Source organism: Aulonocara stuartgranti, assembly GCF_965226115.1.
Source record: "Aulonocara stuartgranti genome assembly, chromosome: 2".
In the NCBI taxonomy this organism is placed as follows: domain Eukaryota; kingdom Metazoa; phylum Chordata; class Actinopteri; order Cichliformes; family Cichlidae; genus Aulonocara; species Aulonocara stuartgranti.
Genome location: NC_138940.1, coordinates 18,601,750 through 18,613,040, shown reverse-complemented (window position 1 = coordinate 18,613,040; position 11,291 = coordinate 18,601,750). Strand labels below are relative to the sequence as shown.

Sequence of the window (11,291 nt, the reverse complement as noted above, 5' to 3'; positions counted from 1 at the left end):
ACATTATGGCTGTTAACAGGCAAATTAATACCACTTGTCCTTTTCTCTTCTATATAAAAGTAAAAGTGTGATTCCAACTTTAAAACTCCAGGCTTACAAACCTATAACAAAGTCAGTTGTGTATGAAACTCCTACACACATAGATAAAAATTCACCCCACCACATCATCTCCTAAATCAGCTTGTATAATGTTTTCCAAGATGAACCATGTGTGAGAAGCAATAAAATGTACCAGCTCGTGCAGCAGTGAAACTGTCTTTGTTCTTCAGACCCAGAAGCTGTCACAACATTGAATGTAAAGCTGTGCTGTGTGGCTATGGCAGCAGTTTAATTAGTAAGATGTGGAACCTGAGCCACGGTTGTTCACTGGTAGCTATTGTTTCCCCCACTGTTTAACACTGAGAGTGCTTAAAGATGGTTAGATGATCATAAGTAAGACTAACCCCTCCTTCTTGAATGAAAGCAATCAGAACTAGACAGCGTCTCCCACATAATGCCTCTTTGTTGTCTGACATGCCTTCAGCAGGTAGCCTGCTACGGCTGCACTGTAAGTATGCATATCAGATGATTGAGCTTACAGGTATCATGTATTTCCCAACCTCGCTGTGATTGCTGAACATTTGCTGTGCCTTGAAATTCATAAGTGAGAAAACTCTGAAAAGGCCTCTACTGATATACAATAGACACAAAGCCTCCAATGTTATATTTGCAACACACTATGACCCCAAACTGTGGCACTATTGTGAACAAGCAGAGTAAACAGTTGTAAATACATGTAATTAGTTATATGTATATAACAGCGATGCTAAACTCTAGTTTAGAAGCCCTTAATGGACTACTTGCACTAACACTTCCGCGTTCTATGTAGTCCTGCTCCAGTGCTTCCGGTGCGGTTAAACCATGGCGACGTTCTACACTCGATGCCTACAAGAGCTCCCAAAATTGAACATCACCGATGTTCATCGGATTTGCAGAGTGACGACTACCCCCGCCAGCAAATTAGATAAAGGATTTAAGTTATATGCTGCATCTTATATACACAACTACGAAGGTAAGAAAACGTAAATTAACCGACAAAGAAACGCTAGCTAACGTCAAATGCAAACACTACGTTACTCCGCTATGTCCTTCATTTGATGTCAGTTCTCTACATTACATGTTTTCTTAAACGGTGTTTTATGTCGTCCTAAACTATAGTTGAGGTTTTCTTAACTAATGTCACTTTTGTTGTTAGACACTGTTATATTAGCGTTAGGTAGTTGGCTAGGGTTGCCAACTCCCTGAAAAATAAATAAGGGACACCTCGTGGCCAGGGCCGGGCGACCCAGTTGTCTTCACCCTTCCCAGTGTGGTGAATTTTCTAGCTCTTTTTTTGTGTGTGAAATTATTTTTTTAACCCTTTGACTTGAATTTGATTTAAGTAGATGTGTATTCTTTGTGATATGAACACATGTGAAACAAATGATCATTTAGCCATTTATTTTTAGCTCAAAATGACAACATTAACACAATAAAACAGGTCTCCTTCTTAAACAGAAGCCTGTCATGCTTAACTTTTGAGAATATAAGTAAATCTTTCTTTAAAAGAACTCTGTCCTGCTTAACTTAAAATAATAGAAAACAATAGAAAGAAAAACATTCTTGTAACAGTGCACATTTAGTGCATTTAGTACAATCGGCTTCAGTTGAAATATTATTTCAGCTTTTCTAATGCTAATCAGCTGCTCCTGTTTGTAAACCCACTTGTTCCCATGATTACGCATCTTAACTCATCATCATTATTCATCTATGTATTACTTTTATGTATTAGTCATCTATTTGTTGTAATCATCTATCCTTGCAGTTGTTTATTACACAAAATAAATTATATTATCACACTTCTGGCCACATAGCGCTGATATTCATTGCACATGCCCATATTAACTTTTTCCAGCCAGGTGTTTTCCTTTTCCCATTCTTCCCTTTCTCTGAGGGGAACAAACATTGCTGCTCTAATGCTGGGCTCACACTGTGCGGTTTTAGGCCCATTTTGAGCTGATTTTTGACCGATTTTGGCCTTCATCGTGCATCGTGTAGTATACGTGGGGTAACGAGAAGTGATTAACACCTCACGACCAGCTCCCGATCATCAATCGCTCGTGAGGGTCTCATCACAGCCGCTCACACTGCTCACGCGCAAACACGTAAACGTTGGTGTAAAAGATGGAGCAGCACGGCTGTGCAGCGTGTGATCTGGACACAAGCGATGGAGGCACAACTTGTAGAACTTTGGAAAGCTCATCCGAGCCTTTTCGATGTGGCATCACAAAATTATCACGACCACAACAACCGTGAAAACAGTTGGATTTACACTGCTGCTCAATCACAGCTGCCTGATCATGTTTTTCATTAGCAATTTAGCAAAGTTGATGGTGGTGGTGTGTGTGTCTGTGTGAGTGTAAGACGGAGAGAGAGAGAGCGCGACAGATTTTCTGTTATAACCTTCGTGTTATGGAGGCACAGTGTGAGCACTCAGGTCGCATCAGAGCATCGGGCGGTATAGTGTGAGACCCTGCATCGTGACCTACCAACTTCTAACCCCTGCGAGTCAATCGTGCAGTTTGAGCAGGAGCTGAATAACGTGACTGAAAAAAATCGCACAGTGTTTGCCCAGCTTTAGGTGTACTGTCGTCCGAGACTTGCACCGCCGTGTCGGCGTTTGTTTCCCTGTTGGCCATGCTTCTTGTTGTGGTCATCTGTTGTCTTCCGGTATTTTCTCCGTAAGCGACCTTTCCTCGACCAATGAGATGAGCGGTAATCTGAATTGTCATACTCGAATTGTCATAAGTGTGCTGTCAGCTCATTGGTCACAAAGCAGGAGAGGGGCTGGGAATTATGTTTTCAAACAAAGCGTTAATTCCATTAAAAGTTATAGACTACTTTTGATTCTCACTGTATTACGGGACAAAGTGCGTCCCTTATTAGCTCAATACGGGACGTGTACTTTTGTTTCGAAATACGGGACGATTCCGTATTTTAAGGGACGGTTGGCAACCCTATAGTTGGCTAACTATGGAGGTAGTTAACTACCTAATGCTACTCTTGCTAAGTGTAAAATATATATGTTTAAGACATGCTGAAATGAGTAATACAGAAATAATGCTAATGGTACTTGTATCTTTATTCAGTGTCCAATAAAGACAGGTTGTCAGGGGAGGTCGGTGTGAGAGCCCTGTGCTACAGGTCGATGAGGAAGAGTGAGGCCCCACACAGACTAAGTGTAGGCAGGAAGCTGTGTAAAGTTGTTAATCCCCGTTCTGTGGGGTTCAGTTCATTTAAGCATTAGTTAAGTTCATTCCTAAAGGCCCATCAACTTGAATGTTTTCCTTGTCTCCCTGCTTTATCACTCCTAATTTGACTAGTCAGATAGTTAAATCAACGTGTGTTTGGGTGATCAGAAACATTTGACAACAAGTTAATACTGCAAATATACACAATCTAAGTTATTACAGTTATCAAGCATGGTTAAGTTGTTTTAATAGGGAGAGAAGGAAACACTAAGCATTCAGGAGGGTACGTAACCATAACACTGAACTATGTTCCTGTTCAGCTCTTCCATGAAGATGTTACATTTTTAATTTTCGTTCTTTCTTCTTAGATTAAGCTTCTGGATTCATCGCCGGTGATACTGACACATAGCCAGTGCTCCTGTGTGGCAGGCGCTGTTATGTGCAATCACACAGTGGCACTGCTCTTCCAAACAGCACACTACTCACAACTCAGAGTGCCAGTTGTCCCCCTTGTGCATAGCTGCACGGAATCTGAACAGCAATGGCACAAGCCACGGACAGTGGTAATTTAAATGAGGTTAAAGTTTTTGAATTAGTCCATGTTTACATATGAACAGCAACACCATCCATAGTAAATGTGTCTTCTGTTAGGGTGTGAGGCCAGGACCCATCAACTCCATGATCTTCACTAAGCCAGTACCAAATAGGATGGCCCGGACTGGAGTACGGTAATTACATTTGTAAAATTTGGTTTCATGTGTTACAAATGTATGTTGCTATTTTTTTCATACATACATGTGTCAGAATAGGTATTAATTTACATACAACATTACACTTTCTGAAGACGGCTAACTCAGTCATGTACATATACATCCCAATCTCTAACTTATGCACCACTGTTTTACACCTTTTAGTTTTTAGTTTAGTTGTTGTTCAGTATAACAACCTTCTCCCTTACATTATTGTCATTGATGTTTTCTTTAGGAGTGGCTTCTACAGAGGCATGGTGGGTCCGTTACCAGATCCCTGCTTGTTCAGAATAACGGAGGCATATGCAAAATTTAATATTGAGGACAGGCCACTTGTGACCACAATGAACATGAGACCTGACAAGCCCCTTGTGGAAAGTGGCTTTGGGCTGGTGCAGGAGGGCAGTGTTCTGTCATATCAGCAGCCGGTTTTGACAACCCGGTACATCACACTACACCGCGATGCACCACCAACACCGCACTTGCCTCTGGAGGGGTATGACATCTTGCCATCAGATTGTGTGTTTGTGTGCTCAGAAGAAGAGCTTCTGCATCTGAAAATCTTGTCTGTAACTCTGGAAATGGCTCACAAAATAGAGGAAGCTACACGTGAGCAAAGCTCTTCGTCTGAGTGGCATCAGCTCCGCAGGCCCAGAGTGACTGCCTCTAGGTTTCGGGAGGTGTGTCACGTCAGAGGCCAGAGCTCGGCCGAGTCACTAGCAGAGCGTATATTGAAGGGAACAAGGCAGACAGCAGACATGAGGAGAGGAACTGAGATGGAGCCTGCAATAGCAGCAGAGTATAGTAGGCTAATGAATGTTAACTACTCACCCTGTGGTCTGGTCATTCACCCCATTGCCCCCTGGCTTGCTGCATCTCCTGATGGTGTTGTTTTTGACCCCAATGAATACCCCCAGTTTGGCTTCGTCGAATTCAAATGTCCCAATGTACAAAACTTTATTGACTGCAAATATGTGCAGATGGAATGTGGTACCCCTAAACTAAAAAAGAGCCACGCATATTACTGGCAAGTGCAAGGACAACTGCTCATCAGTGGGATGCAGTGGTGTGACTTTGTTGTGTGGGCACAAGAGGACTACCTAGTGCAAAGAATATACATGGATATAGATGTGCACAATGCAATCAGAGAAAAGGCAGACTATTTCTTTTTTTACATATATATGCCAAGATACCTGTGTTTGAAAAAATGAACAGTGAAAACAGCAAAAAGAAAAACAGATCCTTCAGGCTGGCTGGAACAAAATAACTGATGTTTTATTTTCAATATATTTCATGAATTCTTTTGTTGTTACATGTTACTTTTATGTGACATCAATAAACTGTTATTTAAGCAATGGCATCAATTTAATTTTTAAAAACACATTAAAACGTTGAATTTGTGCAGAACTTATTTACATGGTAAGTATTTAAAACTCCATGCCTAGCATACTGATATACATTTAGACAATAACTGAACTGTAGAAAATGACAAATGGTATTTTTGATGTTACAAAAGTTCAATGTCACTTATGGTTTTAAAACGATTTAGTGATTTACTTTATAATTTTGATAAATAGTTTTGTTGAATCTGAATAGTAATAATAGTAGTATAATTAAACAGTATTATTAACATTAAACATTTGCAATGAATTTGAATTATCAATAACTGAAACTCAACTATCGGCACTCAAGTACCAGTTCTGTAATCAAGTATTGTCAGCTGAGAAGGAAGAAATTCAACTGTAGTGGCCTCAGCTGCAGGTCATTTTCCATAAGTTACTTGTACTGGCACTGGTGTCTTGGGAAAAATCCATCTTGTCTCACTTAACCCATTTTTTAACTAATGCTGTGTTCTGGTAATTTGACAGCATACATGCCACTGCAAACAGTTGGTTGATATTATAAACATGTGACATGGTAATGATGCTATCAAAAAGTTTGTTCTGTTTGATCCTCCTAATGACTCGCTCCACATGTACCCTGAGTCTGGCTATGGCCTGCGTCTCCTTAACCTGGTATGCTGGCATCTGCTTCTGCTTAGATAGAAAAGGTGGGCAGTACACTTTGCATTTACAACAATCAGTGATTAGGAAGCCCTTATCTACCATCATTGCCATGTCTTCAGTCAACTTCTCAGCAATGCCTGATTGTTTGAATAGTTCCTTGTCACTAACCGAACCAGCATACAGATTAGAGATGAATGTCACTGGACCATGTGGAGCTATGCCAACCAGGGCTTTCATCGTACAGTGGGATTTGTACGAAGAGTACATTTCACTTTGGAGAAGTGGTGAGGATGGTGTCTGACACCTCAGCTCTGTACAGTCAAGGATCATCTGGGTGTCTGAGAAATCTTTGAATTCCTCAGGGAGGTAAGCTTGCACTTCTTCACGTGTAAGCCAGATGCACTGAGACCCCAGTGCAGTGGCAAGAAAATTTGTCCATGTTGCAATAATGCGGCTCACTGTGGACTGGTGTATGTTAAATCGGTGTGCCAGGTCCCTCTCCTTCAAACCAACTGACAGGAAAACCAGGAAAAGAAAAAACTCATCAATTGGCTGTAGCAGCTGCCTCTGGAAGGTGAAAACAAAAGGGAAAATGTTACTCCTTAAGCTATGAACTAGTAAAATTATTCTTTTCTTGGCTAAATGTTTTGTAATGGTTAGGCATACCATACTGTACCATGGGGTAAACAATGAGGTGCTGTAGTGCACAGGTGTATGTATGTAAAGGATACTGAGTCTAGCATACATACACCTGTGTATGTATGCTACTGTACATAAAGTAATGTTATTGTACATAAATACAATAACATTACACCTCTAGTTCTAACTACCAACAAACCCATAACCTACTGTTGATGTGCGTGCAGGTGTCAACACTTCTTCGTTCCGATTGGCAGCTGACTTGGCTCTTGAAACCCGGATCATTTTATAGATGCAAGGCTCAATCAAAACCCAGAATGCCATCAAATGATCATAGCTTGGAAATCTATTCACGAGAGAGACATACATCATGTCAATCATTAATTAACATTACACACTGACATAAAAATAATGTGAACTGTGACAAATATGCTAATGGAATGCTGTATAAAATAGTCTGATTAAGAGTATTTGGTGTTGTATTTTACCTGTAGCATTAGGATATTGTTTAAATACTAAAGCATCTACATAAAACATACAATCAGCAGAGAAAAAGTAAATTTCTATTTTGTTTTCATTAAGACTGGAAAAGCTTTCTAAATTTAACTGATGGTGACCTTGGTATATTTTAAACAGTTAGCTTGAATAGAACTTAGATGTACCTGGTATAGAATCGGATGTCAGTGTCGGAGCCAGCAAAACGCTGTAACCCAAATTCTCGCTGGACACGTAACTCCTGTATTTCCTTCCTCAGAGTCTCCACGTCTTCAGACAGGTCTTCTGCAGCTGATGCAGATATGTCCAATGCAGATGGCTCAGGGACTGAGCAGTAGTCATGATCTCTTGTAAGACTGTGCTCTTCTTGATCGTCAGGAGGAACTAGTTCAGGGCGTCGCTCCGTTCTCTCCCAAACACTACGCCGCGGTGGTTCAACTTTATAGCCATTCCACTCAAAAAGTGTTGGTACAGCACCTTTAATAAGCCGCCTTCGACCATCGAGGGTTGTTGGCTCTATGAGTTGATCACTGGCAAAGTGTCTGCAGCAGACCCTGGTGTGAGAGGTAATCGTGAAATGATCCCGGCGTATATTTACCAGCCATTGTCTTCTCAAGTCGGAATGGGTCGGAAAGGCATGAAAACTTAGTATGCCGTTAAATTTGGCTGAAGCTGAACAAAGTGGGACACAGCAATGCTCGGAGTATTTCTTCTCCTGTTTTTGAAAATGTTCTGTTTTAAATACTTTCCTTTTTATACTCATTCTGAAGCGACATTAGCATAGCTACCGATAGATAAGCAAACGTACCGGAAACGCACAAGCGGTACTATTTGGAAACGGAAATACGTCACATGCCCTAGTGCAAGTAGTCTATTTGTTTCCATTGCATGTTTGTTGGCACCATTTCTCATAGATGACATATTCAGTGAAAAGGTCACTGAGTATTACAAAGATTAAATTCAGTTCATTTGTATTTATATGGTGCTAAACCACACCAACAGTCACCTCGAGGTATTTAATGTTGTGAGGCATAAAGAGTGAAAAAATGATGTTAGATTAAACAGATGTCAGGTTAGTTGTGATTATTTTCTGTTACTAATGTGTTAATTGGCCAAGTAAGATTTAATATCAGGTTTAATGTCATCAGTAACACTGGCTCATTGTTAGATCGCTGGGTGTACCACAGACTCGGCCACACAGCCATGACAACAATGCTGTGTATAGAGAGCGCTGTTACTGGTGTGAGTGCATGAAGGAAGAGATGGTGACGGCAACGTTGTGTCGTGCAACAACACAAACTTAACAGCAACCAAAATCACCAACATCTGTGCTCCAGTGGCTTTTCTTGGGTTGTTGCTGACTGTTGACAAACCACACCTCCTCTCCAACAGCTGAGCACAGACAGGCAGAAAGGAAGGCTGGACGAGAGAGCGTACAGGTCAACTTGTGAACAGCTGCAATGTCTGATTCAAGACCAAAAAATCTAAATAATTAGTTATAGAAATATAATCAAAATGTTACTAAGCATGATATTATTGCAACCCAAGGTTGTTCTTTTTGAGTTTCCACCTGTCATTGACAAAATTCACCTTTTTCATGTCAAACTTTAGCCCAGGCCTGTGGCAGATTTGTGTAGACCACCCATCCATTTGCTTCCGGTTATCCTTTCCAGGGTCACAGGGGTGCTGGAGCCTATCTCAGCTGTCACAGGGCGAGAGGTGGGGTACACTCTGGACAGGTCGCCAGTTGGTCGCAGGGCTAACACACAGAGATAGACAACCAATCACACTCACTCTCTCATTCACACCTAAGGGCAATTTAGTATTGCCAATGAACCTATCCCCACTAACTGCATGTCTTTGCACTGTGGGAGGAAGCCAAAGTACCCAGAGAGAACCCACGCAAACACAGGGAGAACATGCAAACTCCACAGAGAAGGACCCCGGTCTGATGGTGGAACTGAACTCGGGACCAACAGTGCTAATCACCATGCCACCGTGCCACCGCCATAATAGAAATTCCTTATACTTATTTTAAAACCTGGAAATGTTGCACTTTCTGGAAAAAAAAGAAATGTGTAATTTCCCCATTGAAAGACATTTCAGATTCACAGTAAACTTGTAAACTAAAACTGTGGTTCTTAATGACATTAACTCTAAAATAAAAAGGTAACAAAATCTTTGTTACCAATTAGCTCGCTGTCGTTAATGCTTAATGCTCGTTCTATTACTTGTCCCCTCCAAGACTTGTTTCAGACAAGGACAAACAACATCAGAAATAAATTGGTACAACAAGCTTATAATGCTGCATAATGCAAAGTTTAAGCAAGGTATGAGCTTTAAATGGTGAGGTGACCTTACAAGTCATCTAGCTAAGATGTATAATCCTGTAGGTGCTTATGGCAGCCTGAGTTCAAATGAATGCCACTCGTCTGTCTTTCCTGTCAGGCCCCTCTTTGTCCCGTCAAATGGAGCAGAAATCCCATAAAAATAATGTCTGAGAAAACTGCAGCACTGCTGTTTTATTTGTGATGGTAAAAAAAACCCACCCTAGGGTATGAGTCTGCATCCTTGAACCAAAGACCATCACAGAGATGAGACACGGCTTCAGGGAAATGGGCTATTGAGACAGTAGCGCAGATATGCACGTTCACTCCAAACACACACACACACACACACACACGCGCACACACACACACACATGCACGCGCACACACAGTGTGCCAAATATAAATCGTGTACAGATTCACTGACAGTGCTGCCAGAAAAGCCTTGCATGGATGAACTTGGTCTCTTCCTTCACTCACAAGAGCCAAAGCACATGAACTTAAAGGACAGAAACACACTCACTCAATTTGAGACTCTATTATGCATGAAAATCAATTCAATAGCACACATATGAAGCTGCCCTGAGAAAAAGAACATTGAAACAAATTTCTGTCAACGTTTGACTCTCTTATGCTTTAATCAAACAGAGACGGAGTCATTGGGTCTCATTGTCCCTTTAGTTTTTGTTAAATGAGGTTGATTGAGGTCGAGTCATCTTTTTGTTTTGATGACTAACAAAGTCTGAAGGTTCAAAGAAAGGTTGATCAGAACTGACCTTCTGTCTTTGCAGCATAAAAGACAATGCTTAGACTGCCAGCACAGTCATCCAGTCATATTCAGATTGGAAGCATTTCTTTAGTTCCTTTAGACTTGTGTTTTTAACACTACCAGCATCCTTTATGAGTGTAAGAGGACAACTGGCTCATTCCTTCATCTAGTAATGGCAGCCTAAGTTTCCTACTGATTCTCTCAAAACTCTCTGCTTCACCTGTAATTTAAATCCTGTACAGACTGATTCTTGCATTTTATGCAGCACCCACCACTTCATGAATATTATATGTAGTTAAGTACGTATAGTTATTATTATTATTATATTATTATAAGTTTCATATATAGGTTTTAGCCAAAGCACCTTCAAACTGTCTCAGACATGAAGCAGTAGCACAGAAACATACTCAAACCTCAGATGAGCGACAAATTCAAAGAAAGTCAGACTTAAAGTGTTGGACTGCCACATGTTTGAAGTCCGTGTGGACGGATGGAACATCGTTCACATGCTTATTCTCCTGAGTTTAGATTTGGTGAGTGCAAAGTCCTCGGGATTCCCATCATTTTTGGACTCATCAGAGCATTTGGTTAGAAGCGACCTTTGGATGGGGCCACTGTTGTCTTGGAAACTGCGTTTGTCATTAGGGTTTTATCAGAAGATAAAGATGCTTGCTCACAACATCTTTGTATTGATTGGCAGCCACCCTTCCCTCTCAGGGCAAGACCTAAGGCATACAAGCAAAAAGCTCCTCACAGAATAATACGGCCACCAGGCTTCAAACTTTCCTTTGTGATTAAACAAAGAATCTGGTTGGATCAGGTGACCCTGAATCCTTCCTTAGTCCATCATGGGAATCCCTCAGCAGCCTAGACCTATTGCACCTGAGTGGTTTTTTTTTTTTCATTCACTGTGTTTAGTTATTAGTTATTATACGATATACTCTTCCACAGCATGTGTTTATTCTGTCTTCCTTCTCTCACCCCAACCAATCACAGCAGATGGCCCCGCCCCTCCCTGAGCCTGGTTCTGATGGAGG

General features: G+C 41.1%; 2 protein-coding genes across 3 annotated transcripts; one reads left to right on the top strand and one right to left on the bottom strand.

Moving 5' to 3' along the window:
* Window positions 1–3,029: 3,029 nt before the first annotated feature.
* Window positions 3,030–5,373, top strand: LOC309687319 (uncharacterized protein). Of its 2 annotated transcripts, none has more exons than XM_082502183.1 (4): window positions 3,030–3,236; window positions 3,638–3,832; window positions 3,921–3,997; window positions 4,254–5,373. In XM_082502183.1, the coding sequence occupies exons 2-4, from the start codon at window positions 3,707–3,709 to the stop codon at window positions 5,227–5,229; spliced, it is 1,179 nt and encodes a 392-aa protein (XP_082358309.1). In that variant the 5' UTR covers window positions 3,030–3,236; window positions 3,638–3,706; the 3' UTR covers window positions 5,230–5,373. The 2 variants fall into 2 exon arrangements, with proteins under 2 accessions (XP_082358309.1, XP_082358308.1); XM_082502182.1 differs by having other exon boundaries at window positions 3,030–3,259.
* Window positions 5,374–5,389: 16 nt separating this feature from the next.
* Window positions 5,390–8,030, bottom strand: LOC309687311 (uncharacterized protein). Its single transcript, XM_082502169.1, has 3 exons — window positions 7,326–8,030; window positions 6,874–7,009; window positions 5,390–6,591 (listed from the first exon to the last, which is right to left on the bottom strand). Exons 1-3 carry the CDS (start codon window positions 7,919–7,921, stop codon window positions 5,839–5,841), a joined length of 1,485 nt encoding a protein of 494 aa, XP_082358295.1. The 5' UTR covers window positions 7,922–8,030; the 3' UTR covers window positions 5,390–5,838.
* Window positions 8,031–11,291: the final 3,261 nt, after the last annotated feature.